At 45.5% G+C, this 23,684-nt stretch overlaps 2 protein-coding genes across 2 annotated transcripts; both read right to left on the bottom strand.

Annotated features, from left to right (window-relative positions):
• Nucleotides 1–3,906: 3,906 nt before the first annotated feature.
• On the bottom strand, nt 3,907–5,437 carry LOC308571819 (olfactory receptor 5V1-like; the record flags this gene model as incomplete). Its single annotated transcript, XM_081167438.1, has 2 exons — nt 3,907–4,875; nt 5,405–5,437. 2 exons carry the CDS (start codon nt 5,435–5,437, stop codon nt 3,907–3,909), a joined length of 1,002 nt encoding a protein of 333 aa, XP_081023564.1.
• Nucleotides 5,438–8,805: 3,368 nt separating this feature from the next.
• On the bottom strand, nt 8,806–23,622 carry LOC308571818 (uncharacterized protein). Its single transcript, XM_081167437.1, has 2 exons — nt 20,481–23,622; nt 8,806–10,700 (listed from the first exon to the last, which is right to left on the bottom strand). The coding sequence occupies exons 1-2, from the start codon at nt 21,422–21,424 to the stop codon at nt 9,644–9,646; spliced, it is 2,001 nt and encodes a 666-aa protein (XP_081023563.1). The 5' UTR covers nt 21,425–23,622; the 3' UTR covers nt 8,806–9,643.
• Nucleotides 23,623–23,684: the final 62 nt, after the last annotated feature.

The raw sequence follows: 23,684 nt of genomic DNA, 5'->3' as shown, positions 1-23,684 counted from the left end.
ACAGGGATTAGCACACATAAGGCCAATTTGGGAGACGCTATGCACCATCCCTAGTGCTTCCTGCTCAATGACATGGTTGCCCTGTGTGGGGCCTCCACCATGTCAGATTTCAACTCTAGAAGGAACTCTCCTCTACAGGAGACAATTTCCTCCATATAGAAAACTAGATGCAAGAGAGAACAGACGTTTTGTCTTCCATCTGAAATGGCAGGAATCATCCCTGTAGGACACTCTCTCTCTCTCTCTCTCTCTCTCTCTCTCTCTCTCTCTCTCTCTCTCTCTCTCCTGCGATAAAAAAAAATGATAAATTCCAGCGATGTGGATTTAAAACTTCAGTTGCAACTAGGCCCAAATTAGGTCTGAAATACTAGGGGATTGTTTGTTTCGTTTATTTAGGAAAGTGTTTATATATTGTCAGTTAGTACAATGGAACATGGTTGTGTACAACAATGTATACGATAAAATCTAAAACACCATAAAAGCCATAAATAATGCTCATTATAGCAACTGCATTAAACAGTTACGTAGGCCTGTCTACATAAAAAAGTGTTGGCAGAGTTAGTAGATATTGAATGCTTTATTAATTATCCCTGCTACCAACATGTGTTTTCCACAGGAGTTTTAGAAATCATCGTATGGAGGGAATCAGCTCTGAGTGACACCAGCAGGGAAAGCGAGCTAAGAGCATCTTGCTAGTTTCAGATTGGCATATTGTTTGGCAGCAGCACACTGCTTTGTGAAGTTTCCTCCTCCCAATCTACTCTCTGTGGATCATTTGTAATCTTGCAAATACTTGTTTTTCAGTGTGCCGAGTGTACATGCAATATACCTGAGTGGGGAGGTGATATTTGAAAACTCTGGTAATTTGCATTGAAAGACTTGTGTGAAACTTGCATTTCTTGGGTATGAAAATGAAGTGAGTGGATTTCCCCCCCAGGTGCTGAAAAGTGGTTAATGAAGAGTGGAAACTTGAAGAGAAGTTCATGTTCGTAGAAGTAAGAAACACAACTATTAAAAAAAAAAAACCACAATGGTGTGACAAGAGTTTATTGACAGTGATACTGGATTACACAACACATCTCTTTACATGTTAGAAGAAAAGCCCAAAGAGATAATTGATAGTGGAATCTATATACCGTATTTTTCGCTCTATAACACGCACCCGACCATAACACGCACATAGTTTTTTGAGGAGGAAAATCCGTAGGCATGCCACCCGTAGGCATTCCCTCCATAACACGCACAGACATTTCCCCTTACTTTCTAGGAGGACAAAAGTGAGTGTTATGGTGCAAAAAATACGGTAAGTTTGCCATTGCTCTAACATTTCAGCTGTGGGGGGGAATGAGATTACCTATTTATTTATATTTACCTATTTATTTACTTCATTTTTACTCCACCTCAAGGTATGTACAAGACTAGACACACACACACACCCAAAAAAATTTGTTTGTTTAGTCGTGTCCGACTCTTCGTGACCCCATGGACCAGAGCACGCCAGGCACTCCTGTCTTTCACTGCCTCCCGCAGTTTGGTCAAACTCATGCTGGTAGCTTCGAGAACACTGTCAACCATCTTGTCCTCTGTCGTCCCCTTCTCCTTGTGCCCTCCATCTTTCCCAACATCAGGGTCTTTTCCAGGGAGTCTTCTCTTCTCATGAGGTGGCCAAAGTATTGGAGCCTCAGGGCCCATTAACTCACCAAGAAACTTGTCTGGCTCCTTCAAAAATGGTACACCCCCCCAACTCACAACAGTATGTTAACATTATGTTAAGATTGCATTATGTTAAGAAAACTAGAGGGACATCATGCTCCCTGCAGATATTGATATAAAAATGAAGCTTTATTCCTCTCCTTCCAAATATGACCATGTAAGTGTTTTTCCCTCCCAAATGAGTCCCACAGAGCATCGTTAAGTGTAATGAAGATGATGGAATCACCTGCAATTCCTCTGATATCAGGGGGGCACCTCAGATGAACACCCAACATGGGTGGTGCTGTATGAATAAGAATACCAAAAGCAATTATGGTGACACCTGAAGTCAGTGGCTTATTCAGTTATGTGGGGATGGCAGGATTAACCAAGCAATGGGAGGAGATACTTTGCATATGCTCAGAAACAACTTTATTGTATCCCAAATTAAGTCATCACTGAGTCTAAGCACTAAGAACAAGATTGAGGAATCACACATGTGGAGCTGGGCCTACATTTTGGAAGGCTTACCATTAAAATGTCTATAATTGACTGTACTTGGTGACCTCCAAAACAAAGCCCATAGAGGTTATTAAACCACAGGGAGATCATGCTCCTTGTAGGTATTGATGTTAAAATATAGCAACGGACATGCACATTTCTCTCATCCCAAAATGGGACCATGCAAGTGTTTTCACCTGCCTCATGAGTCCCACAGGTCATTGTTCACAATAATGGTGTAGTCTCCATCTCATCTACCAACACAGAGCTCCCTCCAAAAAGGTCCTCAGAAGATGTATAAAAATAATTATGGTTTCGTCCAAAGTCCATGGCTTTAATGTCCCTAGAACATCCAAACAGCACACATGGAGCCAAGCAAGAACACTCTCCTCATCATCCCTAGTACTTTCTGCTCACAGAAGTGGTTACTCTGTGTGTGGACTCTACCACATCAAATTTCAACACTTGAAAGGAAAGCTCCTGTACAGAAAACAATCTCTCCCATATGGAGGGGAAGAGAGGGAGAAGTGAAATGTTTAGTCTTCCATCTGACATGGCAAGAATCATATGTGCAGCAATCTTTTCTCCCACTTGCCATCAAAAATAGTAAATCCCAGTAAATCAAATGGGGGGTGCTCTTTGCGGGGTTGCGTGCAGCCCCTTGATCCTACACGATCCCCGGCAATGTAGCCTGTCTTCGCCTCAGATCTACATTTTCAATTGGAACAAACACAGAGCTGAAATAATAGGTTCTCAAAGTTTCACAAGGTTTCTTGCCTTAACCCTTGCTGTTATTCCAATCTAAAAATCTCTAATACTCAGTACAAACAAACAAGCACATTCCTGCAAATAAAGAAGTGTCAAAACAGGGAGTGGGCCATGCTGCAACCCCTTTTGCCTGATGTAGGTATAGGTGAATCAGTCAGTGTCAGTTTATCTTCGATTCTCATTTCTCCAATCTTAAAATCAGGATTCCAGTCCACACAGGAGCCCTCACTTGAACAATACACCATCTTGGCAGTATCCTTTTCCATCATGTCTTCTTCAGCCTGGCTCTATGACCTCCTGGTGGGTCTTCTCTGTCATGTAAACTCTAGCAAACTGGTTCTCATAATTTTTTCTCTGGGCCACACTTTCAGAATAAAAATTACTTCACACCACACTGAATTGTTCATTGATAAGAAATACACTGGAAAGGGAAAAGGAACAACTAGCAGTGCTTGATTTATAACATAGAACACAACTACTTCATAATATGCTCATGGGACATCCAGAAAGTATTAAACAATGTAGCTACATAAGACCATGAACTATCCCGAAAATATAATATTGACCGTCCTTGGATCTTCCTGCCACACTTGGCATCCTCTCCTACCATACTAGTGTGGCGGCCACATCCTTTGACTCATAAGATATGTGGAAAAATAAACCTATAACTGAAGCGACCAGAGGCACAAGGAGAACCAAGAATAAAAGTCTCCATATTACATCAAGCAAAATGTTCAACCAATTCGAAGTTACTTATCCCAAATGTCTGGAGAGAGTTTTACATTTTCTTTTTTACGTATTCTTATTTTATGTATTCAATAAAATCCCACAAAATTGAGACAAAATGTTACCTTTGTTTTCCCTTTCAAAAAATATGTAGACTACACTTCCTTGGCTCAGAATTACTTATGTGTCTATTTTAATCTAACAGAGAAATACAAATAACTAAGACACACATTCCCTCTTTAAGCACATATGAACTATCACCCTCTTCAAGGTCACCTTTACTTCCTTATTCCTAAGGCTGTAGATCAAGGGATTCAACATGGAGGTAATCACCCCAGATAGCATGCTCACCATCCTGTCCCGGTCTGGATGGCGGCTGTTGAGAGGCCTAATGTAAGTGAAAATCATGGTACCATAGAAGAGGAGCACGACAATTACATGGGAGGCACAAGTGGAGAAGGCCTTGCGTTTTCCCTCAGCAGAACGGATCCTAAGGATGGTGGAGATGATGTAGATGTAAGAGACCAGTGTCACAAAGAAAGCCCCCACACCCAAAAACCCACCAACAATAAGGACCAACAATTCAGCTGTGTAAGTAGAAGTGCACGATAATGCCTGCACTGGTGCGATGTCACAGTAGTATTGATTGACTTTATTGGATCTGCAGAAAGGTAGAGTGAACGTCATTACTGTGTGCAGAAGGGAGTTGAGGAACCCTGTGACCCAGGTAACCGCTGCCAGCTGAAGACAAAGCTTCTTACTCATGATAACTGTGTATCGTAGAGGGTTGCATATGGCCACATAGCGGTCATAGGCCATGGCAGACAAGAGGTAGACCTCTGTCCCTACCAGTGCCACCAGGAAGTAGAGTTGTAGCACACAGCCAGCAAAGGAAATGGTATTGATCTCTAACAAGAAGTTCTCCAGCATCTTGGGCACTGTAGCTGTCGGGAAGCAGATGTCCAGCAAGGAAAGGTGGCTGAGGAAGAAATACATGGGGGTGTGCAAGTGAGAGCTAATTCCTATGGCAAGAAGAATTGTGCCATTTCCTACCAGTGTAATCAGGTAGATGAGCAAAATGGCAGCAAACAGGGAGAAGCGAACCGCAGGGAGATTAGAAATTCCCATAAGGATGAATTGTGTCACTAGCGTGCCATTCCCAATTTCTCTGTTCAGAAAGGAGATTTCCTGGAAGAGTTTGAAAGCATAAGAGAAACATAAAGCATGTTGAAGGCCTTTTGGGGCTCTTTGAAATCTCCTTTGGTTTTAATGGCCCTGGACAATTTTGTATCATCAACAAATCTGGCCACCTGACTCCTCATCACTTAGGAACAAGATTAAAAGCACAGGTCCCAATACCTTGGGGGAACTCTTTCTAAATCTCTCCAGTTGGAGAAGTGTCCCTTTATTCCTCTGCTTCTTTCTAACATAGCCAATTCCTAATCCGCAAGAGTGTTTGCCACCTAGCCAGCTGAAGCCTTCTGGAGAACTCAAACATTTCTTTACCATTTCCTAATATTTTGTTGGGCCTAATACAGTCTTTACTCGAATGTGGGTTTTTGAATTTTTCTGTGAGAACGCTCATCTAAGACATCTTCCTATTCACCTGAACATCCTTTCCAGAACATTCCATATATCACTCCCATTCCATAGATCATTTCTATTGAGGAGCCTTGCTCCTTCTATCTGTACTAGCTAAGGACTTATCTACACTTACCTTTCCTCTGCTCTTTCCAACCACAGTCTGCATTCTAAATCTCCATGTCCAAGCACGGTGTTGTTGTTGTTGTTGCAGAGCAGTGCCTGCGAAAAGCCACTCTCTAAAGATCAGTAGGAGCAAACAGCAATCTGTGGAGAACCCGAATTGATGTTTGCTCCGATTGAGTGCTAAAGAGCATATTTTTGTGGGAAAAACTTCGAGGCAAAAAATGGAGGACATGGAGCTTTTAAGTGGGGACCTGTACCTGGAAAGAGTGCAGCAAAAGATGAGTGTAATTAACCCTTATAAACATTACGTGTTCCCCGCTTCCTTCATCCTTGACCTTAATCAGAACAATACCCCCATTAAACTAATAGCTAATACACACTTGCAATGACTGGCGCATATTCACACTTAAGAATGCCTCTCATCCGGCTTGAGATCAAGGAAGAGTCTGTTCCTCCAGCAGCCCAGCCTTTCCCTTTAAGTCCCAGCATAAGGAGCACAAGGGAATAGCAGGCGCCAGAGCTCTGCCTCCGTGCCAGCAAACATCTCTTTATGTCTCCAATGACCAATGATAAGGCAAAAAGGTGTCCTTGATTTCCCAGCACAATAAACTGCAGCCCTGTGGATAATATTCATTCAAGAAGATGCTCCCTGTAATATTAAGAGAATGCAATCTATGTTTTATGTCTTCCAGTTTACCAAAGTTTGAAACGGTTCTGGTCCAGGCATTCTGCCCTTAGCAGGGGGGCCAACCTGATCAATCCCCCCCCAGTTCAGCTACTTCCCTCTTCCCTTAAAGAGCCACATCTGGGGAGTCTTACAATAAGCCCAGTCTACGTATTCTGAGTCCCTCTGAACAAGTGTCTATACTGTTTCTTATAGGGACGCGAGTGGCGCTGTGGTCTAAACCACTGAGCCTCTTGGGCTTGCTGATCAGAAGGTCGGCGGTGGTTTGAATCCCCGTAACGGGGTGAGCTCCCATTGCTCTGTCCTAGCTCCTGCCAACCTAGCAGTTCGAAAGCACTCCAGTGCAAGTAGATAAATAGGTACTGCTGTGAGAGCCAGTGTGGTGTAGTGGTTAAGAGCAGTGGACTCGTAATCTGGTGAGCCGGGTTTGCTTCCCCGCTCCTCCACATGCAGCTGCTGGGTGACCTTGGGCCAGTCACACTTCTCTGAAGTCTCTCAGCCTCACTCACCTCACAGAGTGTTTGTTGTGGGGGAGGAAGGGAAAAGAGATTGTTAGCCGCTTTGAGACTCCTTAGGGTAGTGATAAAGCGGGATATCAAATCCAAACTCTTCTTCTTCTTCTGTGGTGAGAAGGTAAACGGTGTTTCCGTGTGCTCTGGTTTCTGTCACAGTGTTCTGTTGCACCAGTAGAGGCTTAGTCATGCTGGCCACATGACCTGGAAAGCTGTCTATGGACAAACGCCAGTTGCCTCAGCCTGAAAGTGAGATGAGCGCCACAACCCCATGGATGCCTTTGACTGGACTTAACTGTCCAGGGTTCCTTTACCTGTAGCTTTTTTTGCTGTTTCTTATAGAACCAATTCTTATAGAACCAGTTTAAACAAATACATAGCTTAGCAGATCTCAAGTACATCCAGCAGAGTTGAAATAGATAAGAGTTTTTAATATATAACAAATTGAATGATTAAGAAGATGTGGATTACGTGGAGTAGTAGAAAACCAAAGGAACCAGGAAAAGGGTGGAAGGGAAGTCATATTCAGGTTTTCATGGATTTACCTGGGGAAAGCAGCGAGGCAAAGGGGGAAAAGGTGTTTGGACTCTACTTACAGAATTAGAGAGCAAGAAGAACATGCATTTAAAGAAGACTGGAACGTGTTTATTGAGTATATGGAAAATAAGTGTGTACAGCTGAAAATGCTGGCAGTGTTAAGATAAATTCAGCAGAGTAAATAAATCTTGATGGATGTAATAGTGAAAAATTGATTTGAATGGTTAATGTAAAATCTGCAGGGATGTAAGATATGTAAAATGATCCATGGAAAGAGAAGAAATGAAGTTATTGGATATTTTATTTTATTTTTATAATGTTTTTATTCAGTTTTTTCAACTTACATTTATATTCAAATAGTAAGCATAATCATAAACATATAGGATTTCCTGAATCCTTGCACTTCCCTCCCCCCGCTCCATGGATTCCATTGTCAATCTTTTTCAACTGCATTCCATTTTTACCATAGTTCTTGTTAGATTACAAGTGTTGTTACAATCCTGCCAAAGTTTTTAGTTGTTTACAGTGTTCTCCAAGGTAACTAATAAATGTTTCCCATACTTGTTAAAGTTTCTGTTTTCTTGGTTTCTAATTTTTTCAGTCATTTTCGCCATTTCGGCGTAGTTCATCATCTTTATCAACCATTCTTCTCTGGTCACGATTTTAACTTCTTTTCATCTCTGGGCCAAAAGTATCCACGTTGCTGTCATTGCATACATGAATAATCTTTTCTGTTCTTTTGGTATTTCTGCACCTAAAATTCCTAGTAAAAAAAGCTTCTGGTTTTTTTTCCCCACAAAAGTTATTTTAAACATTTTTTTTTTCAATTCATTGTATATCATTTCTCAGAATGCTTTCGTTATTTTGCACATTCACCACATATGGAAGAAGGTGCCTTCTTCCTCCTTATATTTTCAACATATATTTGAAGCATTTCTATACATTTTTGTTAGTTTAGTAGGTGTTAGATACCAATGATACATCATTTTCATATAGTTTTCCTTCAACATACAGCATGCTGTAAATTTTAAATCTTCTCTCCATAACTTTTCCCAAGATGAAAATTGTATATTATGCCCAATATCTTTTGCCCATTGTATCATTACCGATTTAACTTCTTCATCTTTAGTATACCATTCTAGCAACAGCTTATACATTTTTGAATGTAACTTCACATTATTTTCCAGTAAATCTTTTTCAAACCTTGAAATTTCCTTATTAAATCCATTCCTTTTATCCATGTTAAATACATCATTTAATTGGTGGTATTGTAACCTATCAGTTACTAAGTGTCTTATATCCTCATTTATTTATTTTTAAAGTGTTGTTCTACTTCCGTTAACAGCTCTTTATAGGTTGCCCATTCATTTTTTGCATTTAACTTTCAAGGATATAACTTCCAGTGGGAAGAGCCACCATCTTGTAGTTTTTTTATAATATTTTGTTGATAAACCATCTGACCCTGGTGATTTACCTAATTTTGTTTGGTTAATTACCTGTTGCAGTTCCATTGTTGTTATTGGTGCATTTACATCATTAATTTTCTCTTTAGGAAATTTTGGTACATTATTCTGCTTTAAATATTCCACAATTCTGTCCTTGTTTTCTTTACTGGCTAAATATAGCTCTGTGTAATGTCTAACAAACTGTCTTCAAAGAGAAGTCATTGGATATTTTAAAATAGTGGCTGAGGGTGTGGTTGGTCGTCTTTGTTTGGCTTTAGTGAGAGCTGTTTTTGTGTGTGAGCATGTATTTTTGAATCATGTTAGCCAGATTGATTCGTATGCTGTTGGCGGATTGTCGTTGTTCTCTTGTTGGGCTGTGTATGTGATAAAGGGGAACCAAACCTGGGTGAAGGCGTTTTCCTCTATTTGTCCCTGTGTCAGTTTCGGTTTCTCAAACTTCTTTTCTCTGGGCCACACTTTCAGAATAAAAATTACCTCACACCACACTGAATTGTTTATTGATGAGAAATACATTGAAAAAGGGAAAGGAAAAACTCCCAGCAGTGCTTGATTTATAACATAGAACACAACTACTTCATAATATGCTCATGGGACATCCAGAAAGTATTAAGCAATGCAGCTACATAAGACCATGAACATGAACCCAAAACATAATACTCGGTGTCCTTGGATATTCTTGCCACACTTGTCATCCTCTACTGCCACACCAGTGTGGCACGCCACACCCTTTGACTCACAAGATATGCAGAAACATAGACCTTTAACTGAAATGACCAGAGCCACAAGGAGAACCAAGAATAAAAGTCTCCCTATTACATCAAGCAAAACGTTCAACCAATTCAAAGTTACTTATTCCTGGGGTCTAGAGAGAATGATGGGGGAGAGAGTTTTACAATTTTTTTCTTTTTGGTATTCAAAAAAAATCTCAGGAAACTGAGCCAAAGGGTTACCTGTGTTTTCCCTTTCAAAAATTGGATATACTGTACTACTTTTCCTTGGCTCAGAATTACTTATGCGCTCATTCCAACTTAACTGAGAAATACAAATAACTAAGCCACACATTTGCTCTTTAAGCATTTATGAACTATTGCCCTCTTCAAAGCCCCTTTCACCTCCTTGTTCCTGAGGCTGTAGATCAAGGGGTTCAACATGGGTGTAATTACCCCATAGAGCATGCTCACCATCCTGTCCTGGTCTGGATGGTGGCTGGAAGAAGGCCTTAAGTAAGTGAAGAGGATTGTGCCATAGAAGAGGCCCACTACCATAAGATGAGAGGCACAAGTGGAGAAGGCCTTGCGTTTCCCCTCAGCAGAACGTATCCTAAGGATGGTGGAGATGATATGGATGTAGGAGACCAGCGTCACCATAAAAGCCCCCACACCCAAAATCCCACCAACAATGAAGACAACCATCTCAGCCACATAGGTGGAAGGACATGATAAGGCCAAGACTGGAGGGATGTCACAGTAGTATTGATTGACTCTATTGGATCTGCAGAAAGGTAGAGTGAAAGTCATGACCGTGTGTAGAAGGGAGTTGAGGAACCCTGTGACCCATGTACCAGCAGCCATCTGAAGACACAGCTTCTTGCTCATGATGACCGTGTATCGCAGAGGGTTGCATATGGCCACATAGCGGTCATAAGCCATGGCAGACAAGAGGAAGACCTCTGTCCCTGCCAAGGTTATCAGGAAGTAGAGCTGCAGCACACAGCCAACAAAGGAAATGGTATTTCTCTCTGACAAGAGGTTCTCTAGCATCTTGGGCATTGTAGCTGTGGGGCAGCAGATGTCCAGCAGGGAAAGGTTGCTGAGGAAGAAATACATGGGGTTGTGCAAGTTGGAGTCAGCTGCTATGGCAATCAAGATAGCACCATTTCCTATCAGGGTGACCAGGTAGATGAGCAAAAAGGCAGCAAAGAGGGAGAAGCGGACAGCTGGGAGATCAGAAAGTCCGGTTAGGATAAATTCTGTCACTAGGGTGCCATTCCCTATTTCACCATTCAGAAAGGAGCTTTCCTGGAAGAGTTTGGAAGCATAAGAGACACATGGAACATGTTGAATGCTGCAGACATAGTAGGGATTGAGATGAGCTCCAATTGGATCTCTCCAAATCAGGATTGTGAGAAATTAAATGGGAAAGTACAATTCAATGTAAGAGAATGTGAAGGGATCCACACTGGGGCAAACGATCCAATATTCACATTTACCTCAATGGGGTTTGGACACTGGGTCAGCATCTTTACTGAGCCATCAATTTACAACCCCAAGGTCTCTTTCCTGGTCAGCCACTGGAAGTTGTGACCCCATGTGTAAATATGTGAGGTTAAGGTTTATTCATTTTTTATTTTGCACCAACATGCATCACTTGTTTACATTTACAGTGGTACCTTCAGGTTACATACGCTTCAGGTTACAGACTCCGCTAACCCAGAAATAGTACCTCGGGTTAAGAACTTTGCTTCAGGATGAGAACAGAAATTGTGCTGCAGCGGCGTGGTGGCAGCAGGAGGCCCAATAAGCTAAAGTGGTGCTTCAGATTAAGAACAGTTTGAGGTTAAGAACGGACCTCCGGAACGAATTAAGTACTTAACCCGAGGTACCACTGTAATTGTATTTCCCATTTTATTTCACTCGGTTTGAGTAGGTCCTTCGGAGCTCTTTGCAATCACTTTTTTTAATGGCACTGAATAATTAGTATCATTAACAAACTTGGCCACCTCAATTCTCACACCTGACACCTCATCACTTAGGAACAAGATTAAAAGCACAGGTCCCAATACCGAACCTTGGGGGACTCCACTTTCTGAAACTCTCCAGTAGGAGAAGTGTCCGTTTAATCCTTTGCTTTCTTCTATTTAACCAATTCCTGATCTGCAAGAGTGTTTACCACCTAGCCAGCTGAAGCATTCTGGAGAACTCAAAGATTTGCTTTCCATTCCATAACGTTTTGTTTGGCCTAATAAAGCCTTTGTTCTAAACAGGATTTTTGAATTTTTCTGTGAGAATTCTCATCTAAGGCATCTTTTCCAGAACATCCTTTCCAGAACATTCCATGTACCACTCCCATACCATATAACCTTGCCATTGAGGAGCCTTGCTCCTCTCTGTACTAGCTAAGGGCTTATCTGCACTCACCTTTCCTCCGCTCTTTCCAGTCACGGTTCCCACTTTAAAGTTCCACGTCCAAGCATCTTTTTTATTATTATTCCAGAGCTTTGCCTGTGAAAGCCAACTCTCTAAAGCTCAGTAGGAGCAGACAGCAATCTGTGGAGAACCCAAATTGATGTTTGCTCCGATTGAGCACTGAAGAGTAGGTTTCCACAGGGAAACTCTGAAGCAAAAAAAACCCTCCGTAGCTTTTAAGCACTGACCTGTGCCTGGAAAGAGTGGAGCAATAGGCAAGTGTTCCCCGCTTCCTGCATCCTTGAGCTTCATCATAACAGCCCCATTAAGCCAATAGCTAATACACACTTGCAATGACTGGCGCATATTCATTCCTCCAAAGGTCTCACTTAAGAATGCCTCTTATCCGCCTTGAGATCAAGGAAGAGTCTGTTCCTCCAGCAGCCCAGCCTTTCACTTTAAGTCCCAGCATGAGGAGCACAAGGGAATAGCAGGTGACGGAGCTCTGCCTCAGTGCCAGCAAACATCTCTTTATGTCTCCAATGACCAATGAGAAGACAAAAAGGTGTGCTTGATTTCCCAGCACAATAGGCTGCAGCCCTGGGAAAATTATTCATTCCAGAAGCTGCTCCCTGTAATGTTAAGGGAATGCAGTCTGTGTTTTATGTATTCAAGTTCACCAAAGTCAGAAGCAGTTCTGGTCCACATTTCCCCCCCCCAAAAAAAGGGGGGGAGTTCAGGAGCTGTAAAGACTAGTCCTTCAGGTTGTTGAAGAGAGATTTTTTTTGTAGGCTCTTATCATGTCTTGTGTGCAGAGGCGTACCTAGGCTCCCTTGCACCCTTCACAAGGACCTGTATTGGGGCCTCTGAAGCCGGAATAGAATGGGGACAAGAAACTCAAAAAGGTTTCTTTTCATTTCCTTTCGGGGCAGATTTGAGGGTAAAACATACACAGCACGGGTCTGCCCTTGTGGCTCGTTGGAAGTTGAAACTGCTTCACATGTACTACTACGTTGTCGTCTTTATGAGGATATACGTTTGACTTTTATTACACCTGTTTTGCAAAAGTCCAGGAAAGAATCGGAACACCATAGTTTAAAACTTCTGCTAGAGGACAGGAATCCCAAGACTACATTAAATGTAGCCAAATTCTGTGTGTCTGCAATTAATCGCAGGAAGCAGGTGGTATCCCATAATGACCAAACCCCTAAATGTTAATTACAGGGGGGGGCATGCCAATAATTAATTTTAATTTTTTATATTTAAATCCTTGTTATATTCAAATTGTCCTCTGTATTTCTGATATTATTATTTTTTATGATCTGTGATATTGTGTGTGTTGATGCTGGTCTGTGACCGTATTAATAAATTCATTCATTCATTCATTTCCTTTCATGCCCCACCAGTGACTTTCCCATGGTAATCACGGTCTGGGCTGCTTCCCCTCCTCCTCCTCCATCAGCCCATTTTCTGAGCAGACAGGCAGGCTCCTAGCCACTCTGAGCCAGAGTGGAGAGTCACGGTTTTTGTGCTCCCCCTGGCCCTGACCTGACCAACTCCTAGGTGCACCCCTGCATGTGTGTTTGAGTTTGTTCTAAATAAAGTAGTTTGGCCAGCATCCCTCCTGTAAAGAGTGCATCTTACGCTCCCCACAGTTCAGCTACTTCCCTCACAAGCTTAAAAGGCCGCACCTAGGGAGCCTGAAACCAAGCCCAGTCTATGTATTTTGAGTCCTTACAAACAAGTGTCTACAGATGCAGCTCATTCAACTTCTGAATGAGCCCCAGAGCAGTTATAAAACTGTGAGGAGATTATGTTGAAGCAGTTATGGAAACAGTTATGGAAGGTCATTGCTAAGGGTAATGAATGTCTACAAAAAAAAATTACATATCACTTGGGAAGATAGGCAAACTAACGCCAGTGTACTGGAAGAAGCAAAGATCACCAGTGTTGAAGCAATAATTCTTCAACATCAACTTCGTTGTTGTGTGGATGCCTGGTGATCGTCTTCCAAAGAAACTACTCTATTCCGAACTTAAAAATGGAAAGCGTAATGCTGGTGATCAACAAAAGAGGTTTAAAGACTGTCTCAAAGCAAATCTAAAAAAATGTAGTATAAACACTAACAATTGGGAAATATTGTGAGCACTCCAACTGGAGAACAGCCTTTACCAAAGATGTTGTGGGCTCTGAAGACGCTCGAACTCAGGATGAAAGGGAGAAACGTGCTAAGAGGAAGGCACACTTGGCAAACCCTCACCATGATCAACTTCTATCCAGAAACCTACGTTCCCCGCTGTGGAAGGACGTGTGGATCCAGAATTGGCCTCCACTGTCACTTGCGGACTCACTGTTAAAACTGTGTTTATGGAAGACAATCTTACTCAGCTACGAGTGATCGCCAAAGAAATAAAGAAGCAGCCATCTCCAGCTTCTCTGCTTAGGGCTTATCCACATTTACCTTTTGTCTCGCACTTTCTAGGCAACAGGTCCTCACTTTCCCAGTCCATGTCCAAGCAAAGGGTGCTTGTGTTTTGGTCTCGTGCTCTCATGTGAATCAGCTCCTTCCTGCGAGAGCTCAGAACCAGAAGACGAGGGTCCTGATTTTGATCAGCAAGATGTTGGAGGTATGCAATAGACAAGTGCACCATGACCCCTCTTCTGCCCCTCTGTGCCTGGCAAGAATTATAGTTAATAATTTGTCTACTTTGTCATGTTTCTCCCAATGAACCTCGATTACTGTATCTGAAAAACCATGATCCAGCTCCATTGTTCCCCAAAGTACCTAACAGGGGCATTCTGTGGTGCAGATTGAATGATCAGAGCATTACCTACACTTACCTCCTTTTGGTATTCTGTGTGAGGGTTTGATTAGCTGCTTGTGCGTGAAAACGTGCTCCCTCAGAGTTTGTGCGCCCCCACAAACCTCCGTGTGTGACGGAGCTCCTCAGACATGTCTGCTCTAGTCACTAGTAGAGTCCGACAGTGGCTGCCTGCGGAAGCGTTTCCAGCAAAGAAGTTCCTTAACGGAAACGCGTCTCCTGGACTCACGGCGTGACAGTTTCCTGCGAGGTATGGGTCTCCCTATGGGAGACTCCGATACCTCCCCACTGTTCTCGCTGGAAGCCTCCCTGAGCCCTCCCTCCTGCTCGCATTCCCTCAGAGACCCACTCCTCCCCCTGTTTGTCCCTGCTTCAGCAGTTGAGTCTCTTTCATCCTGCCTGAGTCCCTCCACCACCTGATGCTCTGATGGCAGTTCCCTGACATCCACTTCCCCTCCAGGGCCCCCCTCACCCCCTCCCAATTCCTCCCCCCTGGGAGGTGAAGGGCTAAAACCCCGAAACGAATCTTCCTCATCTTCTGACGTCTCGAACAATTCTCTCCATCGATCGTCGTCCTGGCCAGCTGAATCCTCCTCCTCTTCAGAATCTGGGAACCCCTCCAACTCCTCTTCCTCGTCGGTGGTGGCAAAGTATTCCCTTCGGAACCTCGCTACAGGCTGAGGTTTACGTGGGAACCTCTGATGAAAAGTCTCTATTAAAACCTCGTCATTGACATCCTCTGCCCTAACCCAGGTGTTTTCCGACTCCGGTTCCCCTTCCCACATTACCAAATACTCTACTTGATCTCCCTTCCACCTGGAATCGAGGATCTCCGCTACATGGTAGCTGTGTTCCTTCTCCTCCATTGCTGGTCCCCTAGTGACCCTCCCCTCACTGTCTCCTCTATACGGTGACAGCAACGACCTGTGAAAAACTGGGTGCAGCTTCATGTGGTTCGGTAACCGGAGCCTGAAAGCCACTGGATTGACCTGCTGTATGACTTCAAACGGACCCAGCCTTTTGGGTCTTAATTTCTTACAACCTCCTTTGAATGGCAACCCTTGGGTTGACAGCCACACCTGGTCCCCCACCCTGATGCTTTCACCTTCCCTTCTGTTTTTGTCTGCTTGCCTCTTATATTCCTCCTTAGCCCTGTTTAAGTTGAGTTGGAGCTGGCGATGGATCGCTTCCATTTCTTCCACGAACTGTTCTGCAGCTGGAACGCTCCAGTTCTCCCCCTCCCCCCCTGGGAAGGCTCTGGGATGGCACCCGTGATTAGCCAAAAAGGGGCTCATCCCCGTGGACACGTTCTCTGCATTGTTGTAGGCAAATTCTGCCAACGCCAGCTTCTCCACCCAATCATTCTCTCTGTCATTAACATAACACCTCAAATATTGTTGGAGAACCCCATTTGCTCTTTCCGCCTGCCCGTTGGTTTCAGGATGCCGGGCCGTCGAGAAATTAACCTCTACATGCAGTAAGCTCATGAGCTTCCTCCAGAACCTGGAAGTAAATTGTTTCCCTCGGTCTGAAACCACCCTCAAGGGGGCGCCATGCAACCTAAACACATTCTCTACAAACAATTTGGCGGTTTCTTCTGCTGTAACCGCATGTGAGCAGGCTATGAAGTGGGCCATTTTAGTTAACAGGTCTACTACAACCATGATGGCTGTTTTCCCTCTAGACCTTGGCAGATCAGTCATGAAATCTATTGCCACTGCTTCCCACGGTCTCTCAGGTGTGGGCAGTGGTTCTAATAAACCAGCCGGCGCCTGCCTCTCCCCCTTGGCTCTTTGGCATTGTTCACACCCTCTCACATACTCCCACACATCTTCCCTGACCTTGGGCCACCAAAATTCCCTGGTAACCAGCCACATGGTTTTGTGTTGCCCAAAGTGCCCTGCTGTGGGGCTATCGTGCAGCTGCTTGAGTACTTTCTCCCTCAATTCCCCTTCAGGTATATATAACGCTCCCTTATAATACAATGCCCCATTTCTCTCCTCAAAACCACCGGGTTTGTCTTCCTCCCCTCTGAGATCCCTGAGTTTCCCCTGGGCGTATGCATCCTGCACCGTACCCTCTACCAATTCCCTTTGCCCCACCAAAGTCGCCCCACACACCCAGCGGTCCTCTGGAATGATATGGGTTTCTTCGGGTGCTCCCTCCCCCTCCAAATATTCAGGTTTGCGTGAGAGAGCGTCCGCCCTAACATTCTCTGGGCCTGGCACATAACAAATCTCAAAGTTAAATTTGGAGAACTCTTGGGCCCATCTCAACTGCCTTTGGTTGAGCACTCGCGCCGTTCTCCAGTACTCTAGATTTTTATGGTCCGTGCACACTTGCACTTTATGTTGTGCACCAACTAGCAGATGCCTCCATCTCCGGAACGCCTCATGAATAGCAAGCAGTTCTCGGTCGTACACCGTGTAGTTCCTCTCGGATTTGTTCAGCTTCCGCGAGAAGAAGGCACACGGACGCCACTCCGACTCCTCCTTCCCCGGCTGCAGAAGAAGCACCGCCCCTATGGCTCTGTCAGATGCGTCTGTTTCAACCCTTAGCTTCTTTCGTAAATCCACATGCAGAAGTTGTTCTTCAGAGGCGAAGGCCCTTTTCAGTTCCTCAAACGCTCGCTCCGCCTCCGCCGTCCATACAAACTTCTTCTTACTGCTGAGACAGTCAGTGATGGGCGCCGTCAGATGGGCGAAGTTGCGGATGAACTTACGATAAAAGTTTCCAAACCCTAGGAACCTCTGCACATCCTTCTTGGTTTTGGGTGTTTTCCATTCCAGCACTGCCTGTACCTTGCCGGGATCCATGGCCAATCCCTTGTCTGACAGGCGGTACCCCAGGAATTCCACCTCCTTGGTATGGAACCGACACTTCTCCAGTTTGACCCACAGCCTGTTGGCTTGCAGTCTGCTCAACACTTCTCTGACGTCTCTCACATGTTGCTCCTCATTCTCAGAATACACCAACACATCATCTAGAAAGGCAACGCAATTCTTGTAGAGCAAAGGGCCCAGCACGTGGTTCATAAAAGATTGAAAACACGCGGAGCCTGCTTGTAATCCAAATGGCATAACGAGGTATTCAAACGCCCCCAAAGGGGTAAACATGGTGGTTTTCCATTCATCCCCTTTCCTTATGCGTATCAGGTTGTACGCCCCCCTTAGATCCAGCTTTGTGAAAATCTTTCCCTTCCTCACCATGGTCAAAATATCATCAATTCTGGGCATAGGGAACGCCACCGGTTCAGTCACTGCATTCAGCCGCCTAAAATCACATACAAGTCTCGGCTTGTCCGCATTTTTTTTGTCCACAAAGAACACTGGGCTCCCCCCTGCTGCTTTGGACTCTCTGATGAAGCCTCTCTTCAGGTTCTTGTCAATGAACCCTCGCAACTCCTGCATTTCCCTGTCTGACATGGCATACAACTTGCCCACGGGAAGCTGTGCTCCAGGGAGTAAATTGATCTGACAATCAAAGGGTCTATGAGGTGGTAGTTGGTCAGCTTCCTTCTCACTGAACACGTCGCTGAGATCTGCATACTGTGGTGGTACCTTCACCTTCCCCATTACTTCAGTCCCTGCTAGGGTGGCTTGGGCCCCTACTGAACCCTTCTCCCCTTTGCAGTGTTCTAGGCAATGTGCTGAACCAAAGGACACCACTCTTTGATGCCAGCCAACCAGCGGATCATGTAGAGCTAGCCAGCTCATTCCCAAAATAATGGGAGCGCCTCCCAGGGTGGCCACATTAAACGCTATCAGTTCTGTGTGCCTTGCCACCCTCATTATCATTGGGACAGTCTGCAAGCGGACTCCTCCTCCCAACAACTCCCTGCCATCAATCGTGGTCACCTGCAGGGGGTTGCTTAAAGGGATGGTCTGTATCTGGTGTTCAGCAGCAAACTCCTTGCTCATAAAATTGCAGGAGCTGCCTGAGTCCAATAGCGCCTTTATTTTTAGGGGGTGCCCATTCTGCAGCTCTAGCGACACTTCAATCACTAGAGCAGGTCGAGGAGCTTCTGGCACGGGCACTTTCACTGCTCTTTGGCCTGGCTGCAGTGCCCCAATTGTGGCAACCAGGCGTTGGCTTTTACCTGCTCCGCTCCCCCTTCTTCTCCCCCCTCAACAGCTCCCACCATCCCTTGCCATTCCTTCCTCTGGGGGCAGACTCTGGCAAAGTGGCCTGGCTGTTGGCAGAGATAGCATTTCCGGGGGCCCTTTCCCTCCTTCTTAGCTCCCTCGCTGGTTTTTGAAAATGCGCGCGCGCGCGCTGTTCCGATTTCCATCGGCTCTGCCGGCGGGAAAGCTGGCTCAGGAATGTCTGGAATGCGGAACTCCTTCCAACGTTCCCCTCTCCCTTCCCGCCTCTCCAAGGCTCTTGCCTCCTGCCGCGCTCCTATGGTCAGCGCAGATTTGGTCAGCTGATCCATAGACTCCGCCCTGGGGCTCCGTGCCAGCTCGTCTTTCACCCCCGAAGAAAGACCTTCTTCAAATAGCATTTGAACGGGTGCCGCCGATAAATCCCAACTCAGTCTGTGAATCAGCATGGTAAACTCAGTCCAATATTCACGGACAGATCGACTCCCCTGCTTACAAGCCATTAGCTGTCTGCGCACCACCCCTTCCTCAATATCGCTGGAAAACATGATATCCATTGCACGAAAGAACTTCATTGTGTCCTTTAGTATGTCATTGTGCGTTGCCATTAGGGGTCGTACCCAGTCTCTAGCCCCTTTCTCAAGATGCCCAATTACAAAAGCAACTCGCGATTCCTCATCAGGGAACTCATCGAACTGCACATTAAGGGCATATTGCATCTCTGTCCTAAAAGCATGGTAGTCCTTGGGGTCCCCCCCAAATTTCTGCACCAATCCTGGTACCTTTCTGGGGAATTGAGTGGCTCTCCCCTTCTTGTCTGCATCCTGAGCCCTTCTCTCCTCCAGCCTCGCCGTCTGCAGGGCCAGTTGAACCTCCAACGCTCGGTATCTATCTTCCAAGCTTGGACCAGCTCCAGCCCCTGCTCCTCCGGTTCCGGTTGGTTCGCTCATGATGCCTTCTCTTGCACAGGCAGCGTACAAAGACTGTCGGACTGCTGTGAGGGTTTGATTAGCTGCTTGTGCGTGAAAACGTGCTCCCTCAGAGTTTGTGCGCCCCCACAAACCTCCGTGTGTGACGGAGCTCCTCAGACATGTCTGCTCTAGTCACTAGTAGAGTCCGACAGTGGCTGCCTGCGGAAGCGTTTCCAGCAAAGAAGTTCCTTAACGGAAACGCGTCTCCTGGACTCACGGCGTGACAGTTTCCTGCGAGGTATGGGTCTCCCTATGGGAGACTCCGATACCTCCCCACTGTTCTCGCTGGAAGCCTCCCTGAGCCCTCCCTCCTGCTCGCATTCCCTCAGAGACCCACTCCTCCCCCTGCTGGTCCCTGCTTCAGCAGTTGAGTCTCTTTCATCCTGCCTGAGTCCCTCCACCACCTGATGCTCTGATGGCAGTTCCCTGACATTCTGGTTAGGGTGCTGGTTGGGTCGTCTCTACCAAACCAACCATAATTTGTCATCTAGTAACACAGAGCCAGAATCTCTGTGGGAGGCAGTTCCCCTAGCATAGGGGTGGGAACCTGTAGCTCTCCAGATGTTGTAAGACTTCCAACTCAGATCAGCCTCAGCCAGTGTAGCTGAAGGTTAGGATTTATAGGATTCATAATCCCACAGCAACTGGATTGCCCTGCCCCTGCCTTAACCCGGCATTTGAGCTCAATTCCTTGCAGTATTTATGTTTCCTGAACACAGGGAAGCAGCTTGGGGCTATTTAGAGGCACATGTCCTCAGCAAGTGTGGTAAGAATTTAGATGAAAACAGGTTTTCTGTCAGAAAAGTTTTATTCAAAAGTTTATTATATGGGTGGTGCCCTGAGGTACCATCCCAGCGACAATCACTTTTTACATTCCACACAACACAGTTTCCTACCCATGGTTTTCATCAAGGCCACTTTGACCTCCTTGTTCCTCAAACTGTAGATTATGGGGTTCAACATGGAGGTCACAACTGTGTAGAACAGGGCCAGCAGCTTGTCGCTCGACGCCGAGTAGCTGGATTTGGGCCTAAGGTACGTAATGATGCCTGAACCGTAGAACAGGGAGACAACGATGAGATGGGATGAGCAAGTGGAGAAGGCCTTGTGCCTGCCCTCGGCTGAGGGCATCCTCAAAATAGAGGTGATGATGTATACATAGGACGTGAGGATCAGAAGGAAAGGGGCCGTGATGAAAAGTACAGCCACCATATAGACTGCAACAACGTTCATTGAAGTATCGCCACATGCTAGCGTCAGGAGAGGAGGGATGTCACAGAAGAAGTGGTTGATCCTGTTGGGCCCGCAGTAGGTCAGGCTAAAGACATAGTTCGTTTGACCCAGTCCAACCATCACTCCCACTGACCATGAGGCCACTGAAAGCTGGGCACAGACGCCTCGGTTCATGACAACACTGTACCGCAGCGGGTTGCAAATGGCCACATAGCGGTCGTAAGCCATGGCAGCAAGGAGACAGCATTCCGTGATGCCAAAGAGGGTGAAAAAGTACATCTGGGTAGCGCAGCCCCAGAGAGAGATCCTCCCATTCTCCGACAACAGGTTAGCCAGCATCTTGGGGACAATGGCTGTGGTGTAGCATATTTCCAACAGAGACAGGTTCGTCAAGAAGAAGTACATGGGCGTGTGGAGGGCTGGGTTTAACTTGATCACGGTGGTGATGATGGAATTCCCTGCGAGCGACACAGTGTACATGGAAAGGACCAGCGCAAAAAGGAGCATTCGCAGGTGCGGCAGCCCAGAGAAACCGACAAAGATGAACTCGCTCACCAGGGAAGAATGATTGGACATGGACCGCAAGAGCGAATGACTCAGCTGCAGAAGATTGGAGACATAGATGGGGAAAGCTAGCCAGTCGCAAATGATCTACAGTTCTCTTCCCATTGCTTAGCACAGGGCTTACCCACACTTGCCTTTGCCTCTCTGTCCAGCAAAGTTCTGTGTCCAAGTGTGGTTTTTTTGCTCCAGAGCTTTCCCCACAAAAAACCCCTGCTCTTCAGCATTCAATCAGAGCAAACATCAATTCAGGTTATCTGCGGGTTGCTGTTTGCGCTGATTGAATTTTAAAGAGCGTGTTTTTGCGGGGAAAGCACCAGAGTGGCAGGGAAAGGGTGCTTGGACGCTGTGCTTTAAAGTGTGGGCCATGCCTGGAAAGAGCAGAGGAAAAGTGGATAAGCCCTGGCAGAGGTTTCAGGACTTAATTTTGACTCATCTGACACACACACTCTGACTTGGAAGTCCCCCCTTTTAGCGTCAGATGTATGGGGGTTGCGGTGTGGAGCTAAGGTGAAGAAAATATACACACACAAGATTTCAGCAGGAAGTTACGGGGTGAGCAAAGTTTGGGAACAAAGCAGCATGCCCTCTTCAAAACTTTTGTGGGAGCAAATAGTATTGAGAGCAGCATCACATATAACCACGGCAGTACTCCGATGAGCACAAATAAACATGAATGCACAACAGAGGGGACTTTGAAGGATCCCATGAATTGAATATGCTACGGATCTGCCCCATGCAAGGAACACATTTTGCCACTGCTCAAAAGAAAGCCTGATACCTGCACCTTGGGAAACAAAACTGTTCACTAACCAGGCATCTAATCTGGAAAGAAAAGGCATCTAACATAACAACTGGCCTGTGGAAGACCTCTGATCATCCTATGTGACACTCTGTGTTTTCAGGATGGGGAAAGCAGAGCTAATCCGTTTTTCTGTTTACAAAAATGAGCTGGTTGATACTTCTGGAAAGCTCACGGGGAGGACACGAAGACAGGAGCTCAGCAGCATTGTTTGTCCCCAGTACCTGATCTTCTCCAGAAGTAGACTGCATCTAAATGTGGAGGTCATGTTTTGCAACCAAGACTAACAGCTGTGGATAAGCCCAGCTTCTGTTAACTTGCCTAATATTTGAACTATCACATGGTGATCTTGCTACACTGGAATTACCCCGAGGCAATTTTTAAAACTCAAAATGAAGTTCTGAAATCAAGTTTTGACTGATCAATCAATGCATACTTTACAGCCTTAGCGGGTGACTCAGTGGAGCATTTGCCAAGGCTGACTGCAACGCCAAACCAATTCGTGGGAAAACACCAATCTCCAAATGAACTATAGAATGCAAGTTCTGCTGAAGGAAGCCATTCGGGCCTGTTGCTCTCCAGGTGTTCTTGGATTACAAATCCCATCATCCCTGACGTACTGAGAACTGAAGTCCAGCAACATCCGCCCAGCAGCAGGTTGCCTCAAGCAAGATTTTTAAGCTGAACGTTATTGCACTCAGATACTGTGCATATAGCATTATTCACTTATTTTGAGTTGATACCCTGTAAAATTCTGTGTGAATGACTATCGCACTATAGTGGGCGCTATATGTGTGTTGTTTCAGAATGCATCATAATTGTTCCAGAAATCTGGAAGGAGTAAAACGGCTCTTACGTCTTCCAAGCATCCAAACAAGCAACACCCAAACTGATGCCTCCCAAGAGCAGATGTAAATATAACAGATCAAGGAAGAACTGAGCCACAAATGCCTTTAGAAAGGTGCACTGATGTCAAAACTTAAACAACAGCCTCCCTGTTCAGACACACAGACAACCTGCACTCACCTCTGAAAACATGACCCAACCCATCATCTGAGAAGCCTCCAGGCTGATCTGACTGATACCTTTCTACCATCACATCTTCCTCCCCTGAGGTGTCATCAGTAGACCCACACCCTCCCTTTCCCAGAAGCATCCAGGTATAACAAGTCTCTTTGGGTACAGTTTCTGCAGGGATCTCGCTCTCTAGCTCCCTTAGATGCTTGTCAGGCAAAGTTGTGCTGTTGGCAATTGTCTGAGGACACCATTTCACTTCGTCCTGTTTACAAGAAGAGAAAGGAATCGGAGCAGCCCGGAAAGGAGGGCCACCTCTGTACCTCCGGAAGTTCTTGAACTCCATCTCCCATCAACCTCAGCCAGCACAAGCCAACGGTCGGGGATGATGGGAGCTGTAGTTCAAACACCTGGATGGGCCACAAGTTAGCCAACGCTGCTCCAGAGTTGCTGATACCT

This window comes from Podarcis bocagei (assembly GCF_964188305.1).
Source record: "Podarcis bocagei genome assembly, chromosome: 13".
Taxonomy (NCBI): Eukaryota; Metazoa; Chordata; class Lepidosauria; order Squamata; family Lacertidae; genus Podarcis; species Podarcis bocagei.
Note: the sequence above shows the minus strand (reverse complement) of the source record. Positions and strands in the feature narration are given on the sequence as shown.